We start from the raw sequence: 25,753 nt of genomic DNA on the forward strand, positions 1-25,753 counted from the left end.
AGTATTAAGTAATCTAAAAATAAATTCAAACATAACTTGAAAAGTATCAGATTTTGCTTTGCTTTGTTTTTTTAATGTTAATACACAATGGGTAATATATCTTAAAATAATAAAACATTTATATACAGATTGAAATATCTATATGATTCTGAATTATAAATAGCTCATGCCCAAATACATGTGACTGGGAAAAAAGTTTTTAAGTAAGTTGCTTTTTCATTATGCACTTATTGCATTAAACTTATTCCAAAGCAGTCTTCCATTGCAATGAATGATCAAGCATTTGGAGTTTGGGATATGATTGCAGGTTGAGTTTATACTGCTCTGATGTCATAGCAACTGTAATAAAGGATAACAATATGTTTGTTATCTTATGGCTGCTTTAATGACCTTGGTTGTTTAATTAACACTGGCACTGCATCCCAGCACATAGGGGTAGAAAATCCCTAAGTATAACTTCAGCACCAGTGCTAACAAAACCAGAGTGGGATGCTGCCTTGTATATTGGCATATTAACTTGCAGTTGGCCAGCAGAGATGCATCCATACAAGCAAGCTTCATTTCCACTATACTTTGGTAGTTTCTGGAATCTGTCATTATGGCTTTTCATATTTTCTAATTAGAGAAGTGATGAAACATTGTGATTATGGCAGAGCTTGAATGCTTGGATGAAGGGAAGAGGCTAAATTATTGTTTCATGAATGCCACTTCTCTGTTTAAGCAGGATTCAATGTTAATCTGGTTACGCACATGGCAAAATTCTCATTTTTTCTAATTCAAACCTCAATGATAGCAACCACATGTAGCCTAACAGGAAGGTTCAAAGCTATGCCTTGAAAAATAATTACTATAGAAATAAATTCAAAAAGACATGGATATCTGGATGCTATTTATCCACTTTAAAAAAATGAAAGGAGTCCTGAGGGTGAGGGGAGATTAGGCTTTATAAAACAATACACCAAATGCCTTAACCTGTTAAAAGCTCTCAGTATTTTACAAGTACTTAAGGCTTATTTAGGCTTCTTTCCTGACATACAATATGAGACTGAGAAAGGAAAACAACATGGCAAAATGAAAAAGATATAAGCTTGGCACTTCTGTGATTAATTTGAGAGGGTGTCTGCTTCTTACAATATATACAAAATATCTGCATGGATGCAAATAATGCATTTGAAGAGGAAATAATTATTGTATACATATGCATTTACACATATTGGTTTTGGATGGACCTTTTTTTTTTTGGTTTCAAGCATACATATTTAAAAAGCATATCTCTTATTTGTGGAATTTCCCTGCACTCTGCTCAAACCTCTAAAATATAAAGTGCTACCCCAAAATTAAATAGGAGCAACATTTTAAGAACATCTACAGCTTAAGATCACATATGGAATGAAACATTTTAATAAAAATGTATAATAATGGCATTTGATAAGATTTTACCCAAAACCTTTTTTAAAAAAAATATTTCAATGTAGTATGATTTGCCATTCTCCAAAGAGGCTTGCCCCAAAGCAATAAATAAACAAAATAAAGAATACCTATATCAGGTAGAATTAAGGAATTATCCTCTTTTTCATAGGTAAAACCTAGAATCAGCTGTTCTGTGTTTTGTTCTATCATGTTCTTGATAAATAGGTTTTATTCGGGACCCTCTTGCTAGCTCATTTGCTGTGTTTATGCCATGCAGTTCACCATTTCAGAAATTATCATGCCACTGGAGTCTGCCATTTAAAACATCATGCGAACTCAAATTATTAAGAAATTATTTACCTATTTAAATAGTCTGAAAGAGTTTACTTATTGCGCTTGGTTTGTTTGCTCCATTTTTGTTTAGAACAAAAAAATAGGTGAAATAGTTCCTTCCCAAAGTTTGTTTTGTCCCTAACATCCCTAAAAAAAGAGAAATGAGTGGAGGAAGTCCTTGAATTTAAATCTCCAGTAAAGGACAGTTTTCCTTCAGCCCTTTCATAAACATCTCTGCTTGCCACTGGTAGACAAGGACTGGTATGCTTCTGCTGCAGGAAGAGCCAGCTGCTTCAAAGAGTCTCCATAGTCCACATTCGAGCACTGCCACAGTCTTCCAAGAAATTCCTTAGATGCCTTGTTGACTTGGATCGTATCTTCTCTTTTTTACATTTCTTCCAATTAAAGGAGAGATAGGAAATAAGAAATAAACCAGTGAGGCATATGTGAACCACAATTGATAATCATCACATTAGAGTATGGGCTCACATTCAGACTTCCCAGATGTAACCTTGAAAAAGTTTTATATTTAAAAGATTTCAAAGCAGAGTTCTCAGAGCAGTTTTTAAATGAAAACGAACATTTAATCCTACATTCCATTTTGTACAGTATTAAGGACACATCACAGAGAAGAACTCTGGTGACATATCCAGAGTGTGTGATGTCTTTTGTGTCAGCCCATAACTGCAATGTGTAACATATACTTCTTTTTCTCCATACAGAAGCGGCTCTTAAAGCAGAATGGACAGCTATAGGTGTTAATTGCATGACTAAAATTGTGTTGATGTTATCAGCACAGAAAAAGCTTTCAGTATAAACGTCCATTCTATTGATTTATATAAATATAAACAAACAGCAAGGCATTACAAGGCAACACAAAAATTAGATGCAACTTCCCCATAGTCTGGCTTTATGTGGGGCATCAAGCAGGGATTCATGCATTTAGTTTTAACACTGTGCGTGTGCACTGCTCCACCACCACCTTATCATGCAATAACATATAGAACAGGATTTCACAAATTCCCTAACTTTATGAAACATAAAAGCCATTTTTCCACTGCATGCTCGAATTAAAAAGATTTTGCTGTTTTTATTGCTAGTATAGTACTTGCTTTGCTAGTATAGATGATTGTCAAAAGAACAAACGTGTACTATATACTTCTGTACTATATATTTGAAACATGCAGATTACAGCTACAGCTCTGTTATAACAATATTTGCATTGGCTTTTGTATATGTCATATATCTCCAAATATATACTACATCGCTGTGAGTGAATATTCCAGTATAGTACGGTAATACTTATGCTATGAAATATTGGCAGATCTGATATAACTATCCCAAGACATTAATTATTACAATCTCTGCTATCAGAAGTAGGTGGCTGTTTCAACTCTACAAATTTGCTACTTTTCATAGTGTACAGTATTTATCCTATGGTCAGTTATTTTTCTTCTGTTCTCATGTTACAACTCAGGATATTTCTTGTATCTTGTTTACAAAATCTGAAGATACAATGATTTTTTTTGACCTCACAGAACATCACAAAACATCACAGAACACTGCTTTTACTAAAATGGTAATAATAATAATAATAATAATAATAATAATAATAATAATAATAATAATAACAACAACAACAACAACAACAACAACAACAACAATAATAATAATTTATTAGATTTGGCGGCTCTTTTCCCACCATAGCATCATCCCTCATCTACTATTTTCATGTGAAAACTAGCCTTATGGAAATTACCTTATTTAATTTGCCAATTAAGTGTTGAATTTGTTAATTCTACATTTTGTGCACTAAATATAGATAGCAAGGTTATTCATACTTACAATTCTTCCATATTTAATCAGAATTAAATCTTGTTTATTTCTACCAGTTTTTTCCTCAACTAAGTATGCATAGGGTTGTAGTCTACTTCAACTACTGCTCTGATAAAATCCCTTTCTAGGGAATAATAACCATATGAAGTATACCATTAGCATTAATTTATATCTCTATGTTCATGCAGATCTCTTTCTTTTTAAGCTATTATCCTTGCCACTTCTACTGAAAATCGCAGTATCATCTATCTTATCTAGCAGTCTTTTAAATAGTTTGTAACTGATCTCATACTAAATAACATCTCTTCTCCCAAATAGGAAAAAATGCCAGACAAAGCTATGCATGTTGGAAGAAGAGACAAAGGTTACCACACTCATTTTAGAGTTTTACAGTTCATGTTTGATCAATACAAGAAGAATATAATTATATCAACTCATAAGTTAAATTTGCACATGGTCAGCAATTCTTTAAACATTCTTGGATGGTTTATTAATGTGAATTCAGCCCTCATAAAAATAAAATTTACTTTCATTTTATTTCAACTAAGATATGCTTGTAGGAAGTAATCTACCAGAACTATGTTTACTTACAATATCTTTCTAGATAATTTTGCTAAATCAACTTTGTTAGAATAATCATATAATGTGTGGTTTCAAAGGCAGAATTTGATTCTATGAACACTAAAAAGACAGAAGTTGAAACTCAAAGCAAAATATGAAACATACTTGGACCAAATCAAAATACGAAAATATACATCTTTGAAATTGTAATTAAAAAACAACCCTTCCATAAAGAAGGCAAAGAATGCCTATGGTAGGGATGAAGCAAATGCTCTTCAAAATTAGAAAGCAATTTATGTCATAGATCTAAAGGTCCTTCCATGCACTATCATTGTCCTGCTGAGAGAGAGTCATTGTGGTTGCTACCTGGAGCTTGGTGAATGAGGAAAAGAGAGAATGAATGGCCATCAACTGAACAAAGGAGGAAAAAGAAAACCAGCACTGCAGGCAATGCCTCATCCCAACCGTGACATTTTATTTCATAACAGGCAAAGCAGCCTATCAACAAACAGCCATCTCTTCAGCGTGAAGAATTGTAAAAACAGGAAGCTGGAAAAAGATCAGAAGTTCCCACAAACACCCAAGGGTGACATTTGGAAGAGAGGAGGTTCCTGGATTTTGGTCTTGTTTTGTTTTACTTCTGGTGTGTTAAGACTAAAGGAAGGTATGAACGTCTTTTAATATTTTTCACCTGCCTCTCTTTGGTTATCTGCTGAAATCCAGGAGTAAGATATCCCCTGGCTTTGGGCTATGTGCAGCTTCCAGTTGACATGATGCTCTTTCCCTTGTTTATTAATGAGTTGTGCTATTCATACAAGAAGCTCTGCTTCTCACCTTTTGGACATAGCTTTTTTTTTTAATGACCATTCCCATTAAAGAGAAGCTCATCAACATAGTATTTTACTCTTGAATGAAATGAGATGACCCAAGCCACGAATGGTGGTAGAGGACCACTCACTGAAACCCATGTTTCAAAGTGATAATTTACTATTTTTACTATGTTTGCATGACTGCATGATATTTAAATTTTGACAGGTTCAAAAAAAAAAAGGGACCTGCTTTCCTCTGCTGTATGAAATGGTATGTCATGTAGTCTTTAAAATCAGAAAGGTTGTAGTAACTGATGAGAGAAAAATATTTACTGAATACATTTAAGCTTACTGTCCTTATGGCCTGTCAAAAGAGAACAATATCTAATTTGTGTGCTGGTAAGTTTATGTTTTGCCCTTAGTAGATGTTTGTACACATTTCTTTTCCCCTGGAGTTGGGATAGGTTATTTTGCTATTTCTAAGACATCTGTCAACAATGGAATAGCTATAAACACCAAAGCTTCTGACAGATAGTGAAGTCTGAAAGCTGAGAATTATGATTTCTTAATTTGTAATAACAGGGATTTTGCAATCCTTGGCACCTGTTCAGTACATGAACTAACATGATTAAGATTACTAATTTTTCATTGAAGCATCTACAGAGGAAGGTTACATCAAAGGACATCATTTTGAATACCATTTACAGTTCTCCAAATTGGACAAAGGAATAATTATCTCAAATTTGAGCACAATGGTAGGCAAAAAAGATCTGAGGGAACAATGGGAATCACACTTCAGGACAACACATTGAATGCTGAGGTGGAATCAGCTTCCTCTTTAGATATTAAGGAACATTGTAGAGTAAGGAAGTAAAAAGATTCAAAGGCTTTATGAAAACTGTATAAATCTACAAAAAGGGGCTTTATTCTAATGGCAAATAGGAGAAATTTGCATTATTTAAGGAAAATTAAACCAAAAATCCTGAATCTTCTGTTTTAAATCATTGCTTGGGGTACATCGCTATTAACAGGAACAGGATTAGATGGAGTGCTCCCTATTTTGACCACTTATCTGTTTGATAGGAATGCAGTTATCCAGTCATGTAGGGGTCCAGAAATGTCGTAAGATTTCAGTTTTAGTAGTAGTTTATCATGAACCACTGAGTTGAAGCCTTTACAGAAGTCTATGTAAATTGCATCTATCTATCTATCTATCTATCTATCTATCTATCTATCTATCTATCTATCTATCTATCTATCTATCTATCTATCTATCCATCCATCCATCCATCCATCCATCCATCCATCCATCTATCCATCCATCCATCCTTCCTTCTACACCGCCCAATCCTGAAGGACTCAGGGTGGCTTACAATAACATAAAAATACAAATACAATAAAAAAGAAGTCAAATATAAAAATCTAAAACTATAAAACCCCAGTTAAAAACCCACAGTTCAACCATCCAATCAACAAACATGACATTCAACACAATTTGGCCATGATGGATGTCAATTCATGCCCCACAGGCCTACCAGCAAAGCCAGGTCTTCATGGCCTTGTGGAAGGCCAGTAGGGTGGGAGCAGTATGGAAGTCGGGGGGGGGGCAGTTGGTTCCATAGAGCAGGAGTGGTAACAGAGAAGGCCCTCCCCCACAGTCCCACCAACTTGCATTGCTTAGTCGACAGAATCTGGAGATGGCCAACTCTGTGTGCTCTTATTGGTCTCTGGAAGGTGTGCGGCAAGAGATGATCCCATAAATAGCCTGGCCAATAATTTGCCCTGGTTGAGATGTGTAGTCCATATGTTTTTGCAGTATAGGAATTGCAGGTTACTGGATAATTTTTTTCTGAAACCAAATTATTTGTTAGAGAGTAGGTTGTTACTTTTTAGGTGGAGGGTAATGGATTGGCTTATGATTGATTCCATGGCTTTGCATGTGAAGCAGCATAGAGAGATTGGTCTGTAGCTTTCTACTAGACTGGGATCCCCTTTTTTGAAGGTAGGGCTAACTGTGGCTAGTGACCATAGGTTTGGTAGGGAACTGGTCTTGAAGGATTTTTCAAAGATTATGCATAGTGGTTCAGCAATGACAGTGGAGATCTTTTTTAGGAAGTATGCACATAGTCCATCAGGCCTGATTGATAGAGAAGGTTTTAGGCCAAGTAGCACTTTTTCAACATTGTCTTCAGTGAAGTCTATTTGTGTTAAATTGTATTTGTGGCACGACTAGTCAATTTTGTGCATTATCTGTTGCTGTTTACAAAGACTGAGGCAGATAATGTGTTGAAGAGGTTAGCTTTGACTGTTTCATCGAAGCATTCTTTGTTGTTGGGTCCTTTTAGTGGTGGGATGGGTCTCGAGTTCTTGAGTTTGTTATTTACAAAGTTGTAGAAGGCACAGTTGGATTTGGTGCGCAAATGGTTTTCCTCGTTTGTTGTGATAGTTGAAGCATCCCATCTTTATTTGGTGGCATATATTTTTGAACCAGTTTTTGAAGTTGGCTACATAGCCTGTTTTATTTTTTCACCAGAGGGATTTTTATTTTGGATTGTAGCTTCTTTATTGATATGGGTAGTTTGTTTTTCTTGGTTATGGTGGTTATTAATGGTACATGTAGTCTGATAATTCTTTTAATCGAGCAAGATGTTATAGAGGTCATTTGCAGTGGTATAGCCAGAGAATAGAGTTTGCCAGTCAACAGTTAAGAAGTATGTGTCTATGAGTTCATAATTGGCTTTTTAAAAGTTGTATTTAGGTGTCCCATTATTAAGGTGATTCTTGCAGGGGTGTAGATTAAGGCTGAAGTCTATCATGCTGTGGTCACTGTTGGAAAATGTTTCTTTTATTTGTAGTCCATAAATTGCACTTTTGCTGTTGCAGAATATGAGGTTGAGGCAGTTGTTGAGTCTAGTATTGTTCATTACTAGTTGGTCGAGTCCTAGATTGGTAACAATGTTGTATAGCGTTCTATGGATGGATTCAGTCGTGTATTCATTTAGGGTGCAGTTAATGAGAGGTAGATTGAGGTCTCCAAGAAAGATAAGGATGTATGAGCAGGAAGCTGCTCACGATAGCAGTGGGGTTAATTTGTTCACATGTGTGATGTCGTAGTCTGGGGTTCCGTAACAAAGTAGGAGGTGTAGTGTGGCATTTAAGGATAGATCACAAAAAATGGTTTCAGGGAAGGGTGACTTTATGTGTAACTTGGATATTTATTAGGTTTAGTGTCTTTTTGTAGAATATAGTTACTCCGCCTCCTCTGCGGGTTTCACGGTTGGACCAGAAGACAAGGTAGTTTCTTGCTGTGATTATGGAGTTAGGGAGAGATGCATTTAGCCATGTTTCGCAGACAAAAATAATGTCGAAAGTGTCAGTGTTTAATAGGAGGAGGAATTCAGACATCTTGTTAATTACACTTCTTGCATTGATTAGTTTGCATTTGAGATTACTATTGGATTGGATTGAGGAAGGGGCACGCTTTCCTAGGCTTGGTTGGTGGTGTGTGGGATGTTGATTTGTTGTTGAGGAATGGTGGGTTGTATGTTGTGGGATGGATTGCGGGTCTTGTTTTTGATGCGTTCAGCACAGTAATCTATGAATAAGTTTATTTCACCTAGACCCAGTCACCTTTTGAGTTCCAAGCAGAGTTCACAGGAGTGGATGTGTTGTAATAGAGTTAGATCCGTTCTGGATCTAAGTTTGTTGTGATTGGTATTGTTTCTGACAATGGAGTTTATAGTGTATACAAACTGTCATTTGCTGGACTTTTTACATACCACCTTATTTGGTTTGTTGCATTTGCATTTTTCTGTGCTTGGATTTGTTTTCCAAGGATGTAAAAAGTGGTTCTAGGTATATTAGCAGTCATGCTTCTAGGCATGCCAGTAGTTGTGCTTCTAATTTTGTTTCAATGCTTTCTATAGTTGTTTGTTGGGTCCTTGTGGTTGTTTCTAAGGTATGGATCCTGTCAGACATAGCAATAAGGTTGTCCAGTTTTGGTGAGCAGGATGGGCATATAGAGAAAAATGAAGGAGTTTCTTGGAGAAAGTTGGCTACTTGGCTGCCTATCAGTGGTTGGCGGATTTGATGGAGGTGTGGCATTTCTTGGACACATCATGTTGGTTGATGGCAACATTGTATTTACAGCATGTGCTGGGGTTGTTTAGGTTGCTGCTGTTTCCCAGGTTTTTTGCTTGTGGGTTTTTGGAGTTTTTGCTTGGCATGGTCACTGTTTAATAACTTAGAGCAAAGAATCTCTCTCTCACAAGGCTTATCTTTCTATTTCTCTTTCACAGATGTATCTGGATGTTAATAGACTCACAACCAATTAGTCAATGTTGCAATATTCACAGTAATTAATCTGTTAACAATAGATCAGTAAACAATGGCACTCTAAACAATTAAAATAATTATTTAAAATTCTTATAAATCAATCTAAACTATTGTTGCCTATTAACTGGATAATCAATTAAGTATTGCTAATCAAATAATCAATTAGGCAATAATGTGACCGTTGCAATCACATTACAAGCAACTGTGTTCTCTTTGCCAATTATGTAAAACTCTTCAACACCACCGATAACACTGCTATTCTCCAAAAATACCTTGACATCTAGCAATCCAAATCTCAACCAACAAATTTTCTGTCGAACATTGGTAAAAAGATTCAGAACACCAAATACAAGCTGAATAGACAAGACCTTGCAGACAACCTTCACTCTATAAAAACCTTGGAATACTTATATCATATGACCTAAGTGCCAAAGCCCACTGCAACAACATTATCAAAAAGGCTTCAAGAGTTGTTAACCTAATCTTACGTAGCTTCTTCTCTGGTAATATCACACCTCTAACCAGAGCATACAAAACTTTCGTCAGACCAATCCTTAAATACAGCTCATTTATCAGGAATCCACACCACATTTCAAATATAAATACATCAGAAAGTGTCCAGAGATACTTTACGAGCAGAACCCTCCATTCCTCTGCTAGCAACATATCTTACGCAACCAGAGTGGAAATCTTAGGCTTAGAAAGCTTAGAACTACGTCATCTTCAACACGACTTAAGAATAGCTCATAAAAAACATTTACTAGAAAGTTCTTCCTGTCAACGACTACTTTAGAGTGCCTTCCGTCCCCTGTCCTATTACTCTCCTATATATCCTATATCTCTTCTTCTATTCTTTCATGATATACTCTATTCATATATATATATGTATGTATGTATGTATGTATGTATGTATGTATATGTATATGTATGTGTATATGTATGTATATATATATATGTATATGTGTGTATATATATATATATATATATGTAGATTGTTCTGAGTTCGGGTTTTGCCCTGTGTAATATTTTGCATGTTTATGCGACATTTCGGTGAAATCACATCCACCATCATCAGGCTGAAGTTTCCAAGCTTCGTGCTGTTGTAAAATGGAATGTCTGCAACTGTCATTTCTTCCTAGTGTATAGTGTGGGGGTGATTTGGTTTGAATGTAGCAAATAGATTGGGTGATTATGTTTCAGTGATCTGATTGGTTGGTGTAATCATAATTATTAGAAGGATTGACATGGTGATTTTATGAAGTGTTTTTTGTTTAAGGCTGGTTTCCAAATTTCAAAAGTCCAAAATCATAATTATTAGAAGGATTGAATGGTGATTTTTATGAAGTGTTTTTTTTGTTTAAGGCTGGTTTCCAAATTTCTGGTAGGCGGGACGTGTCATCTCTTTTATTCATGCAAAGGGGGCTCCTTTCAATTTCTATGGCTTCTAGGGCAATTCTTCTATATAAATTCTCTGTTTTGTGAAGTAATTTAGTTTTTTCAAAGTCAATTTTGTGCCCTGTTTTTTTAATGTGCTGGACAAGGGAGGAAGTTTTATCTTCTTTTTTAACTGCATTCACATGTTCTGCAAGGCGTGCACTTACTCTTCGGTTGGTTTGTCCAATGTATGTGGCTGCACATGTTTTGCAAGGGATTTCATAGATTCCTTGGAATTCCAATTGGATTTTATCTTTGGGGCTCCTTAGGATATTAGATATTTTTTGGTTGGTGCAAAATGAAGTTTTGATGTTATGTTTGTGCAGGATTTTACTAATTTTGTCTGTGGTGCCCTTGATGTAAGGGAGGATGGTGGTACCATTGTCCTGTTCTTGATCTTGTTTTTTGGGGGGTGTCTCTTTTTTGATTAGATTTGTGATTGTTTTCTCTTCGAATCCATTAGAAATTAATACATCTTTGAGTTTGTTCAATTCAGTTTTTAAGTGCTCATGGTCAGCTAAGCGTTTGGTTCTGGTGATGAGAGTTTTGGCCACTGAGGTGATTTGTGCGGGGTGGTGGTGTGAGTGTGTATTTAGATAACGGTTGGTATGGGTTTTCTTTTGGTAGATAGTGTGTCCTAGGCTGCCATTGGGTTTTTTATAGACCAGTACATCTAGAAAGGGAAGTTGATCATTGATTTCTGTTTCCATAGTAAACTGTATTTTGGGGTGTAGGCTGTTAAGATGTGTGAGGAAATTGTCTAGTTTTTCCTTACCATGTGGCCAAATTACAAAGGTATCATCAACATATCTCAGCCAAAGTTTAGGTTTGTATTTGGATTGCTCTAATGCATTATTTTCGAAATATTCCATATAGAGGTTGGCGATGACCGGTGAGAGAGGTGATCCCATGGGGGCTCCCTATATCTGTTTATATCTTTGTTCATTATAGATGAAGTATGTATTGGTCAGGCAGTGGTTGGTAAGGTCTAGGATATATTTGGGGGGTTTGTGTTTGTCCTGGATAGCTGTCAAGGCTTCTTTAATAGGTATTTGTGTGAAAAGGGACACGACATCAAAACTCACAAGTAGGTCATCGGGTTGTAGGTTTTGTTTTTTGATTATTTGTATAAAGTGGAATGAATTTTGAACATATGAGGTAATAGTTTCTGTATATGGTTGAAGGTATTTGGCTAAAAATTTGGCAAGGTTTTGTAGAGGGGAGCCTATAGAACTGACTATTGGTCTGAGAGGTATTCCTTCCTTGTGTATTTTTGGAAGGCCATAGAGTTTTGGACATATGGAAGATTTTTCTCTGGGGATGATTTTTTGCTGGATTTCTTCGCTGATGGGAGAGGCCTTGATTTTGGATTTGGCAGTTTTTTCTAGGTAGGTGGTAGGATCTGTGCTTAGGAGTTTGTAGGCTGGGTTTTGTAGTAGAGTTGTCATTTTTTCTTTGTAGTCTGCTGTGTTCATCACTATTGTGGAGTTTCCTTTGTCGGCTGGGAGGATGGTTATATGATGGTCTTTCTTCAAATTGATAAGTGCATCTCTTTCCTCCTTTTGTATGTTGCTTTTAGGAGGTTTACTAGAGCAGAGAATATTAGTGACTTTAAGTCTGATTTTGTTGGCTGTATCTGGGTTTATTTTATTTAGATTTGTTTCAATTCCACATATGATGTTTTCAGTTGGGATGCGTTTTGGAGTTATTGCAAAATTGAATCCTTTTGAAAGAATATTGGTTTCTGTAGTGGTGAGTATCCTGTCTGATATGTTATGTACTGTTTTGGTCATAAGTTGTTGTGGAGGGCTGGGTTTCTGCTGTATTTCTAGTTTTTGGAGTTTTTTATTATGTGTGTCTGTCTTATATTGGGTTTCTGTTTCTGCTCTCCAGATTGATATTTGTTTGAATTTATCCCAGAGTATAGGGTGTAATTGGTTGCTGATTTTAAGGTGAAGAGAGAGTAGACTTTTGTTGATTTCATCAAGTATGAATCTTTTTTTGTGGAGTTCATTTCTGATTAGGGCTAATTCAGATCTTTTTAGGATCCTCTCAATGGTTGGGGTTTTTGGGTGGAATTTTAGTTGGAAGTATTTGGGAATTATTCTTTTGTCCCTGCAGTTGCGTAGGAATGTGAGATCACATAAGATGGAGGCTTTTCTGACTTCAAGTTTTTCATAGGTCCTAGTCAGTAGGAAAGTGTCCTCCCCGTAGAGGTAAGATATTTGTTTTCGTAAATTTGCTACATTCAAACCAAATCTCCACCCCCACACTATACACTAGGAAGAAATGACAGTTGCAGACATTCCATTTTACAACAGCACGAAGCTTGGAAACTTCAGCCTGATGATGGTGGATGTGATTTCACCGAAACGTCGCATAAACATGCAAAATATTACACAGGGCAAAACCCGAACTCAGAACAATCTACATACATATACCCGTGAAAATTTACGAAAATATATATATATTCTGTTACTATATTCTATATATTCTATATATTCTATTCCTATATATTCTATTCCTATTTCTTCTTTTCTATTCTTTGTTAGATATATTTTACTATGAGTATCTCCTCTATAACCTTCATCATGTATTTTACTATGTATATATTGATATATACTCACTAAAACCCTCATTGTGTATTGGACAAAATAAATAAATAAAAATAAAAAATAAAATAAAAGTAAACCATTCCAAACATGACTGTAGAAAATACGACTTCAGCAACTGAGTAGCTAATGCCTGGAACTCACTACCTGACTCTGTAGGTTTCGTCACTAAACCCCTAAAACTTTACCCTTAGTATATCCACTGTTGACTTCACCCGATTCCTAAGAGGTCAGTAAGGAGCGTGCATAAGTGCACCAGCCTATCCTCCCTGTCCTAATGTTTTCCTCTTATTAATACCCATTTCATGTACATAATGTGTTATATCTATGTATACTACCAATACATACTTGACAAAATAAATAAATAAATAAATAAAAATATATTATTCAAAACAAATTAAGTAGAAAAGAAATATGGTTATACACATAAAATTTGTATTTCAGTATAGTAAATTGAAAAGATGTAATCACATCTTGCTTATTTAGAAAGAAGCTATTTATTAACTTTATGTAATTGACATAATTTAATTAATTTACTTCAATTAATCTTTATGTAATTATGAGGAGAAATTCAGAATAAGGACTAAAAGGATACAATTGTGATTGGGAAAAAAGAATGACAATATATCATTATAGTTCTTTTGTAAAAGGCTTGGAGGTATAACATGAAATTGGCTGTCTTTGGTATGGAGAAACAATATGCACTACACTGCAAAAACAGATTTTGCAAGCCTAACAGAAGGCAACTCCTTTTTTAATGCTAAACAAGAAAATAATTTAATTCCAGCCATACAATAAACTTAAACAAAAAATTAAAAAAACCATGTTTTGTATCCATCCATCCACCTCTGTACCTTATAAGAAATAAATGGCTTTAAAATGTATCAGTTTATCCTGCACAATATCAATATAATTATTTATTTATTCAATTTCTATAATAACCCATCTTAGTCAAATGACCATAATCGTGTATACTATGAATTTTATATTTTATTTAAAATTCTTTTGGATCGTAGATACATATTTCAGAGTGCTTACAAGTTGAGCAAGTTGAGATACAAAGAAGAAGGGAAAGATCAATTTTAATTCAGAGCTCAACAGGCCTATAAAACAACACTAATATCGTATTATTCCCCATAATAGTGCTGACTGTAAACAAACATTAGGTTTATTCATGTATGTAGCTTTCACAAGATTTGTCAAAATAAGAATTAATATTTTTTTCGACACACCAAATCACATAGAAATCTATTATCTTCACTGAGAAACCTTTGCAAAATGTTTACCCCAAAATTTTTGAATTCAACTTTTTATGCATCTGAAGAAAGTTAATAACTATCACATAAGTACTAGGAAGAATTTTAATTAGACAATATAATAAGAACATGAGTTGGATCCAGAAGTGCATTAATGAAAAGTCATATCACTCATTAGGGACTGTCCTTCCCCCTCGTCTTCCTCAAGCTACTCTCACGAATCTCATCCATTTTCTCCTATCACGGCAGATCTTGATGTTTTTTCACAAATGGGTCTCCTGACCCTCAGAGGATGTAGTGAGGATAAGGGGACAGAAAGGTTCGGCTCAGGGGTGGATTCTAACTTACCTTTCTGCCGGTTCACTTTGTCTCACGCAGTGCCGGAAAAAACAGGAAAAAGAAAAGAAAACCAAAAACAAGATAGTGACCGCATGCACAGTGCCGAAAACTCGGCTTCTGAACATGAAAACAAAGAAAAAAAATCATTTCCCCCCCAAAAAAATAATAATAATTTTTAAAAACCCCAAAACAAGATGGCGACCATATGCACAGTGCCAGAAATTCGGCTTCTGCACATGTTCAGAAGGAAAAAAAAAATCAAAAATATATTTTAAAAATTCAAAAAATAGATGGTGGTGCCTATGGACCAGCCCTGTCTGAACCAGTTCCCTGACATCATGGTAACATCACCAGTGGGTTGCTACCAGTTTGGGCGAACTGGTCTGAAACAGGAGAAACCTACCTCTGGTCCGGCTGGGTGAAGGGCTTTAATCATGATACAAACTAAGAATACTCAGAAAGAACATTCTCAGATAGGTGTTATGATGCCACACTAAAATGTTTAGCTGTTTCTATAGAATTATTCTTTAAAGTGTGCTTTCCATTTAACATTTGAAGACTTTTTAAACTTAAAATATACTCTTAAATTATAGAATTGGATGTTGTTGCATACAGTAATATTATTAACAGATAACACAAATTTTCTGAGTTCTCTCATACACACGAAATGAAGCAGCAAAATATGAGAAGACCTATCTAGATTCTAGTGAGGAAGTCTACCTGTTTTCCCCAACTTTACCCCAAAGAAACATGCACTTCAAGCTGAGAGCTAGGCGAGGCCATCATATTTGAGGTTCTGCTACAGAATAAAATAGTTTTCGATTAAAAAGCAAGAGAACTATTAAGATGTTTTACATTGCATGACTATCCATACAGAGATATCAATTCATACTATTTCATATAATATATATGTAGTAAATGTCACACAAGATGCAAAGTACTATTTGAGTGGAATTTTTTCAATGTAAGATAGAAAGATCTGCTTCAGGAGGCATTTTTCTTAGGTAAAAACCACTAATTTTTTTTGCTTTTTTCCCCCTGAGCCCTTCCCCTCTTCTTCCTCATTAAATGTTTTATTTTACTTTAAAAAAATAGGCTCCTAAATTTTTTCCAATGTCTTACTAAATTTTGGTGACATAATCTTGAGGCAACATCCTTTGTTTATAACTGAGGACATTGCATGAATCCAGCCAATTCAGGTTATTCAAGAAACTATGGATTAAACAAGTGTGTGAATCAAGTCATGATTACAACTTCTAGTGATTCAGTGCGGCTAGTAGTGAAGAATATTGAGAACTGTAGCTCTGCATAGAATAAGAGTTTTTTTTAATTAGTTTGTAAGAGAATCTTGCAAATACATTGAATGATGTGAGTAATATTCACTACAGTAAGAATTTCCATACTTGATATTATAGTTTTAATAATTAGTGCTTACTGTATTGATTTTAAAGACAGTTTCTGGTTCATGATTTATAAAGGAAATTAATTATGCTTGTGCTCCAGACCTAATAACAAGTCTCTAACTACAAACATTTGCCTTTTATGTGTGGGCAATAATGTGAATCAATGTCTTTATCTCAATTCCCTCTGAAAGGGAGTAGAATCTTGTTTTCATGACATTAAGAAGCAATGTATTTTTATTTGCATTTTGTATGTTGTATGATGATTTGTTTTAAATTCAATGAAAATATTTTTTTAAAAAGAAGTAAATTATTATCTCAATGATCTGAACAAAATTAAAAGCAGGACATGTTATTAGTAAGTATATTCCATATGTCCAAATAGTACATTAGCTACACTAATTGCAAAATTAGTATATTTTGTGTTTATTTAGTTTTATATAAAATTATACCTTATTTTTGTTTTATAATTTGTATCAACTGATACGAAAGAAATACTTCTTTCTAACTTCTCCACAATACGTTCTTTCGACCCTAATAACAACAAAAAAAACCCTGTCATAAGGAACTGGATCCAATGTGTTCATGGGATAGGTAGGTAGATTTAAAACAATCAAGATAACAGCTGCAATTGAATAACAGAATTTTTGAAATGTCATTTTGACTTTTTTTTAATCTCACCTGATATGTCCATTCTCATGTAGGGGACTTAGCCTCCAAGACTTCTTAGGGTCTGTCTGGGTGTAAATATTGTATATAGGTTGCGAAACCTCTTTGTATATAATTTGTGCTGTGTCTTGCCTTCTGTATCTCTTTATCATGAATTCCTATTGAGTGTTGTTGTTAGCTCCCCATGCCCTAATGGTGAAGATAAACTGTGAAAGCTCCTTCCACATGACTAGAGTATGAAGGTTTCCAGTTCCATTTTCCAATTCATACATAGGGCAATTGAATTAAAGGAACTGTTTACTATTAAGCTTTTGCGGAAACATTTTCATTAAGCATTCTACCCTAGAAACAAGTCTTAAACTTCACCCTATTAATAGAAAAATGTATATGCTCTCTCTGTATACTGTATATCTCTGTATGTAGTAAAAATAGGGGTTATTAGATCTTCCCCCTGACCAATGAATGTTTCTTAGTATGATTGTTGAATGGATTGTTATGGAAGGGGTTTTTTTAATTAGAATTTTAAGGATTGTTTTTTACGTATATTAATTGGATTGTTTATTACTGTCTCTTTTATATGCTATGAATCGCTCCGAGTCCGCAGAGAGGAGCGGCATACAAATCCAATTAAACTCAAACTTATATGGAGATACAAAAGTCCTAGAGTTCGCTCACCTTCTTTATTAAGTTTAAGGAGAAAAAATGAGACAATTATGAACTTGCAAACATTTCCTTCTTAATTTCAAATTCAGATTCTTGGAAAAATCCCCTGGACTTGTACAGAACAGGTTGTCATGTTTAAAATTGCATTTATGTTGGGCCATAATTACTAGCCTGCCATTTTCTTAGATATTTTTCAAATTTCTATTTTTTCCATTGTCAATTAAAAGAGTCAAAATCATTATATGTTTACTTTTAGGAATACATAGATAAAGCTACTAAACTGTGGTACAGAGGCATCAGCTGTATAAATCTACTTATTTTTAAAATATGTAAGTGATGAAATAACTCATTATAAAATAGTTCTAGTCAAGGTACAGAAGGATAGATGAGGTTATGAAATGAGTATGCATCTGTGTATGCAAAAGATTTTACACATTTTACAAATTGGGTTTCTGCCAAGAGGATATCTGTTTATACATAATACTTGATTTGCTCTTCCAAGATGAAAAAAATAGTTTTGAGATTTGGTTCAAATTTGAGTTTCATACTACTTGGGTGATTTTTCCTTCTGCAAAATTATTTATTTATTGTGTTCTTGGGATGTAATACAGTATTAATTTTGACATTTGGGAATTGATGTGTTTTGCATTCAGATTTTCTGGGCCCCTCAAGGTAGCTTTTATAAGTAACTACTCTTTTTAGAGCAACATTTTTGCACTGGTCATGTCCACAGCAATTTCACTAGCTACCTTAGGTTGAAGATCTCTAATACTATCCAATGAGTCAAATGCAGTAATTTGCTGCATTACAAAGATTCAGACTATGTTGGGTGACTCTGTTACAAACTCTATATTCCAACTTTGCACCCTGGTGACATTTCTGAGATTTCTTAAAAAGATACTTAGTCTTTTACAAAATATGGATTTTTAAAAAGTAAATAACTACTGGAGATCTTGTAGCAGGAACTCAAAATCTAGTGATGTAAGCAGGAAGAAGTGCTATAGCCACTGAAAAAAAGACATGCGGCATTGCTTACTTAAAGCCCCATCCTGTCCCCCCAAGGACAATAGCTGCTACCAGGATGGCACCAGCGATGGAACCTATTATAAGATTGGTGGCGCTAGGACCTGTGACAAAGGATGATGGGAAGAAACAGATCAGAACCAACCACTTAATTCATTCACATCCAGGGAAATGTAGTAAAACAATTTAAAATGAGTGAGCTATTAAATTATTTGAAAGAAACATTTTCAAACGGGCCAACGTTATTTAAAAACTACATGAAGAATTTTTTAAAGATAGATGAATTATCTATCACGCTCCCATATACAAACTAACACTTGCCTAAAATACTTCTTACTAGTGAAACTTTGGACTTCAATTTAAACTTATCTAAACATTTAAAATGCCACAAATATCTTACAATTTTGCAGTATTCAAACATTTTTAAATAAAAAAGTCAGATACTATTGTTTCTTTACTTGATAGATAACTAACTTTTTAAATTATTGGATGAAGTTTGGAAGAATTTTGAAGAGCAAAAAAGAAAAAAAGCAGCATCAGGAGAAACAGAAAAATTACGAAGACAACTAAAAATAACAAAAAACAATAATAGCTAAATCGGTCCATGAAAATAAATGCAAAACCTAGAAATGCAATCACCTGTGGGTGATAGAAGTGAAGTGATAAATCCTGGGTCTATTCTTTCAGATTTTATTTACATCCCATATACACCGAAAAATACTTTTGTTAGTGACTTAAGTAAATATCTTCTGTGGCATTCTAAATCATTGTGTACTTGAATATTTCCATAAAAGCTGACCCTTAAAATAACTAACACCATTACTATTTTACTTCTCAAATGCAATCAGGACAAAATGATACGTATATGATTTAATCTTTTGTCTTAGATTCACAGTAATGTCTTTTAAAAAGCAAGACACAGATTAGTGATTATTTTGAACATGTGCTACCATGGTTAAAAAATTCCATAGTTAAAACTAATATGGACATTTAAAAACAGTTTGTTTTTAAATTTTAAAAAGCAGGATTTCGTGCAAATGTTATTGGAAATTGTGATCATTTATACAAGAAGCAATTATTTATTTTATCCAGTCTTAATGCCCAGAAGCATGCCCTTCTTTGTTTATTCACTCCCCTGCTCCCCTCAGAGAGAGTGTAAATAACAGAAAGGGTGGAGTGCTATTAAAACGAAGAGCACTTTCTATTTACAATATGGGAAATTCTCCATGTTCCTTCCTGGCAAGGAATTTCTTACACCAGGTGTGCTTCTTGGCTTGAAGGTCATATTTAACCATCTACACATAGAAGAGTTTCACTTGAGTCAAGCTTGTAGCCAGTGATGGGCTACCAAAATTTTTACTACCACACTGTGGGTGTGGCTTATGCATTTTGTTTCAACATCTTTCAGTGCAAATTGGGTGTTCTGGGGTGGAGCTCCATTTTCGCTACCCCACTGCGTCCCCCCACCCCCAATCCGGGCAGTAGCCCACCCCTTCTTGTAGCACGAGGACAAATATCTAATAATGAATTCAAGATATATATTTGCAAACATCTTTTCTTATGAAAATGGTGGCATGCAAATATAGAGAGATAGCTTTTGGCAATTTAGAGAACAACAAATTTGATAATCCAAACTGGATTCCCATCGTGCAACAAACTAATTCCCTTTGCCAATCAGGGAATTAATCTGCTGGGTGACTGCTAGGTTAAAACATTCTCTTCTATTAGATCAGTGGTTCTCAACCTTTTGAGTACCACGACCCCTTGATACAGTTCCTCATGTTGTGGTGACCCCCAACCATAAGTCTAGCGCCAATTCTCCCAACAGAGCTTTGAAGCGGATTGGCAAGAAGGTCAGAGGGAGACCCCTACTGTAAACACCTGATTGTAAAAATAGGTTCCAAGATGCCAGAATAGCAGCTTTAGTTGCTAACACCACGGGGAATTTGTCTTTTCCCATGGTCTTAGGCAACCCCTGTGAAACGGTCGTTCGGCCCCCAAAGGGGTCCCAACCCCCAGGTTGAGAACCACTGTATTAGATTCTGACTAATGCAATCTGAAAAATCAATTCCTCTAGTGAGGGCTATCATACTTTTCTTTCCTTCAGATCCTTTATTAAAAAGGAGATGACCTACAAGATCCCTCCCAACTTTAATAATAATCTGAATCTTTGGAGAAGGGCAGCATATAAATCCAATAAATAAATAAATAAATAATAAATCTAGTCTCATCTCCACAAGCATCTTAATATCTAGCTACTGCTATATGGAAATTCAATGCTACTGTTATTTAATTAAATTTTACTGAAAAAATGTAATAGCTTGGATTAATGAATTTTCAGTAACATGCACATACAGTATTTATCATTTCTTAAAACAAAATTGTAGGCAGATCACACACTGACTACTAACAAATTATATTGATTTTTAAGAAAATCTAATTTTAGATGAATCATCGTAAGAAAATTGAGATCCTCTCCTTTTAGTGACCACTAAAGCTGTCTCTACTTTCTTTGGTAGCTTGATCTTCCTAACATCAGAAATGTCACCATCAGTTGAAGAACAGCATGGATTGATGAATGCAGTGTTATGGAAAATGTGAAGTTACCTGAAAAATCTGCTATTCTAGAAATAACATCAGAATAATTTATTGATTTTATAAATACAGTTCAGTATGCATTATTTAAAAGGAAATTAAATAAAAAAGACAGTAATTCTAATAATATTGCTATAAAGAATATCTAATGATGTTCCCATAAATTTCCTAAATGGTTGTTTACCAAATATATGGTTGACACATCAATATGTCAATAACACCCATGTTAACTATTTCAAAATGATTCATCTCATTTAATATAAATATTCATAATAGCTTTGATCCAGTTTTAGTAAAACACACAACTGATAAGCTCAGATGAGTAGCTCTATGATAATTAAAATAGCCACTTGCTAGGCCAAGAAAATGTACACGGTCCTCCAAGCACTGGTGAAAATGCACGTCCAGTGCATATTTGGATGCTCACTGGCTCTGTATAAAGAAAACTGTTTCCATGTACAGAGCTCCCTTACTCAGCTATGGTGCAACAGTGCCAAACATTATTGATCCAAGTCAAAGTTTCTAAATTTTAGTCATTTTAAGGTGTCTGGACTTCAGATCTGCTGGCTGAGGTATTCTGGGAGCTGAAGTCCAGACATCTTAAAGTGGCTAAGATTGAAATACAGTGGTACCTCTACTTAAGAATGCCTCTACTTAAGAACTTTTCTAAATAAGAACCGAATGTTCAAGATTTTTTTGTCTCTTCTTAAGAACCATTTTCTACTTAAGAACCCAAGCCCGGAAAAATTTCCCTGGAAATTTGAGAGCGGCACAAAGACTGCCATTCCCCCTGGGTTTCTCTCTCTGGCGCAGTGTATGAGAGGCAGTTCTCGTGCCAGGTGTATGGGAGGCGCATGCTCCTCCTTGCCACCTCAGAGTCCCTCTTTTTTCTTTTTAAGCCTTAAAGTTTTAGATTTTTTTTGATTCCTCTAACCTCACCTTCTTCCTTCGGCAGGGACTGTCCTCCTCCTCTTCTTCCTCCTCCTCCTCCCACCCAAATTCCAAGCTTTTATTTCTTTCCTAATGGGTTTGCACGCATTATTTGCTTTTACATTGATTCCTATGGGAAAAATTGCTTCTACTTACAAACTTTTCTACTTAAGAACCTGGTCACGGAACAAATTAAGTTCTTAAGTAGAGGTACCACCGTACAGTGATTTGGACAATTCTGCTTTTTAATTATTTAGTTATTTAAATCATATAATTTTACTTACTATTCCTCTAAATGCTTCTGTCAATAAACCAAATTATATCAAGTGCACTAAGTTATCTATTACACAATTGTTTAAACTATAATTTTTTTAAATGTAATTTATAATTTAGAGCATTGAAAACATGTAAACATTGAATTGTATTAATTATGGTGCTGCACAATTGACAAACTATTGTTTTATGCCCCACATTATCCCAGACAGGAGAAAGTTAAACACTGCATGAGCATATCACATGACACAAATATTCAAATCACATGACAAATACAGTCACCACAGAACATAAAGCTAGTTGGAGTACACAGAGGGATCAGATGCGTACAGTTACCTCACACAGTAGGCACCAAACATAAAACTCTGAAACTAATAAATATGCTTACTCTATTCCCCACCCTGTGCCTCCAAATATCACCCCCAGTGCCAGAATGGTCCCTGCCACTGCACCTATAAGCCTGTTAGTGGCCATGCTCACTGTATAGAGGGAAGAGGGAAGATCTTTTTAAAAAAGACAGTCATCACATATATAAAGATCTGAAAAGAAAAATCATATGGCACTTCAAAATGATATACCATTTCATGCATTTAGTAGGCTCCCATTAATGGTTATGTACCACTTATTAATTATGAGGCACAAATCATATCATGTTCAACATAAAATTCATTTATGCTGATGTAATGTGAATTTGGCCTGATTCTTCAAAACTAAGACAGGCAGCATCCATAATACTGGATTTTCCTGCCCAATTAGAAACACATAAATGTAAAAGACTTCAACTGTTTATAATTTCTAAAATTTTAATTCCACATAAAAATGGATTTCCTTCTCTAATCTAGCCTTACATTCTGCACTATTTCTAATAAACAACTGATGTATTCCAACTAACAACTACTTAGGATTAATGAAAGGAAAGATAAATATTCTAATCTATTAACCAGAATAATAAAGATTGTTGGTTGTGCGTGTTACAGTTATTTTTTTTATGTTATGGTAACATCTTATAAACTTTTTAAAAATTAATTTGGAAGATAGACTATATTGAGTATGAATAAAAAGCAATTTGAATTCAGAAGGAAAAATAGGATGTAATATAATACATACAGTATCAATATTCAACTGAGGTTCATCCTAACTTTTTACAAGATGAGAATTTCCTTTAGGAATTAGTTCAAAAATATCCTTCTGAAAGCTCTGGGTTTTTGATGTGTGGAATATGCTTCTTTGAGAAAATAAAAGTAATGTGAGAAATGTGCATCTGTCTCTGTGGGATAAATAGCAGTATAGGGTGTCTTCCCTGAATGTCAGATGTTGTCTTCCTCCAGTTCTCACAGAATCTCACCAATGCTAAAATACCCTCCACTGAAGCCTCTCTGGATCAGTTATAATATTTTACTAAATAAATACCAAACTGTATTTTAAATTCCCAATGACTCTCTAGCTTCATACTCACAATGAGATGTATTATCCTATCCACCTGGAAATTATTTTATTTGGAAAAGTTATTTAAATATTGATTGTATGAAAATACCTTGCAGTTCTAATTCTTAATATTACATTTCAAAGTTTATCTCTGACTTTAGAACCTGAAATATGTAAAAGGACTGAATGAAACGAAGAACGCAAATGCAGTGAAAACAACAAGATGGTTTGTATAATTCTTGTTACAATAGGTACATTTGCAAAGTATGACGATCATCTTCAACTTTCAAATTTTATATAAAAATCTCAGAGCTACAGGTATTCTCAACTTACAATCACAATTGAGGCCAAAATTTCTGCTGTTAAGCAAGGAAGTTGTTAAGTGAGCTTTGCCCCGTTATGACCTTTCTTGTCCCAGGTGTTGAAATGAATCACTGCACTTGTTAAGTTAGTAAGGCAATTGTTAAGTGAATCTGGCTTCCCTTTGCTTGTCAGAAGGTTGCAAAAGATGCACACATGACTCTGGGACACTGCAACTGTTATAAATACGAGTCAGTTCCAAAGTGTCCAAATTCTGATCATGTGACTGTGGGGCTGCTGAAACAGTTGTAAGTGTGAAAAAGAGTCATAAGTCACTTTTTCAGTGCTTTGTAACTTTGAATGGTTACTAAATAAAAGGTTATATGGTGAGAAATTACCTGTATTGTTTATCTAAACAGTCTATTGAAAGCCAACTGAAATAGTTTTACACTTTAAGAATGTTAAAAGTTACAGAGCATAGGAAAAACCATTTTTAAGGAACTAATATAACACTGAAAATATTTTTAGAGTGGAAGTTTTTAAATAGCCACTAGTTGGTTGGATAGAAAAAGAACATTCTTAAATATTGCAGACTTTTAATGACTAAAATTATCTTGAAATTATAGTTCAACTCCAGGGCTAGGATTATAGCCTCCCTTATGAATATGTAGGCAGAACTTTTGTTTCCAAATTGACATTATAATCTGCATTATGTAAACAAAATGAAAAGTTAGAAAATTTAAAACTAGGAATTGGAAAAATTAGGAGGCAAAGGCACGACTGTCTTCTATTTCTGTTACACAAATCTTTTCTTTGGAAACTAATGTTCTTTCAATACCAGTTTGTTCCCATTTGCTCTTTAAGTCTCCTACTCTAGAAATTCCTTATTTTTTTAAATCAAATCTGGATTTATCCAAAGGAGTTTCAAAAGATTTTCAAAACCAAAACTTCCTCCAGACCCATTAGAATTCTATTTTCCATAAAGAGTATTTGTTACTTTAGAAGTAAGACTGTCACAGAAGGACAACCTTAGTAATACTTATTTTCAGTGAATTTTATATCTTAAGGAATGAAATCCTTCTCTCACTAGAAACGGGATCTCTGAGATCATCAGGTCCTATATTACATAACACGGGACAATGAGTCTTTTATTACTGAAGCTTTCATTTAGGAAAAGGATAAGGCTGGAGAGAGAAGAGAAAAGCTGCAACTAAGGCTTGCTTTTTGTTATAAAATGGCACACTACAGGACTGGAAAAAACTTAAAACATGCTTGTACCCATTACTAGTCCCAGGGGTCCTCTAGTTTTGCCCTGTTACCATTTATGAATGTCTGATCAGTTTTACATAATTGGATGCATTTCTAGAATTTGTATTAGCCTTGCTCCTCTTGAAATTTTCATATGTTTACAATCTACCAGTAACATTCCATTCTTTTATTAGGATAGGCTAAAATGTATATACATTAAATGCACTAAAACTCCATATAAGTAATATATCTATCAGAATTAATTTCTGTATAATGATGAATATACAGTATAATGCCATTCA

At 34.6% G+C, this 25,753-nt stretch overlaps 1 protein-coding gene across 2 annotated transcripts in view; it reads right to left on the reverse strand.

The window, feature by feature from the left end:
* ADAM23 (ADAM metallopeptidase domain 23) overlaps nucleotides 1–25,753 on the reverse strand; it is a 91,341-nt gene that overhangs the window by 3,511 nt on the left and 62,077 nt on the right. Inside the window, exons 25-26 of one of the 2 annotated variants that reach the window (XM_070731982.1) lie at nucleotides 18,694–18,784; nucleotides 1,231–2,138 (exon numbers count right to left, since the gene is read on the reverse strand). In XM_070731982.1, the coding sequence (XP_070588083.1) occupies nucleotides 2,093–2,138; nucleotides 18,694–18,784 (137 nt within the window). In that variant the 3' untranslated portion in view covers nucleotides 1,231–2,092. Of the gene's footprint in view, nucleotides 1–1,230; nucleotides 2,139–18,693; nucleotides 18,785–25,753 lie in introns of those variants that run through there. The other variant, XR_011557313.1, reaches the window with a different exon arrangement.

The sequence above is a fragment of the Erythrolamprus reginae genome, chromosome 1 (genome assembly GCF_031021105.1).
Source record: "Erythrolamprus reginae isolate rEryReg1 chromosome 1, rEryReg1.hap1, whole genome shotgun sequence".
Classification (NCBI taxonomy): domain Eukaryota; kingdom Metazoa; phylum Chordata; class Lepidosauria; order Squamata; family Dipsadidae; genus Erythrolamprus; species Erythrolamprus reginae.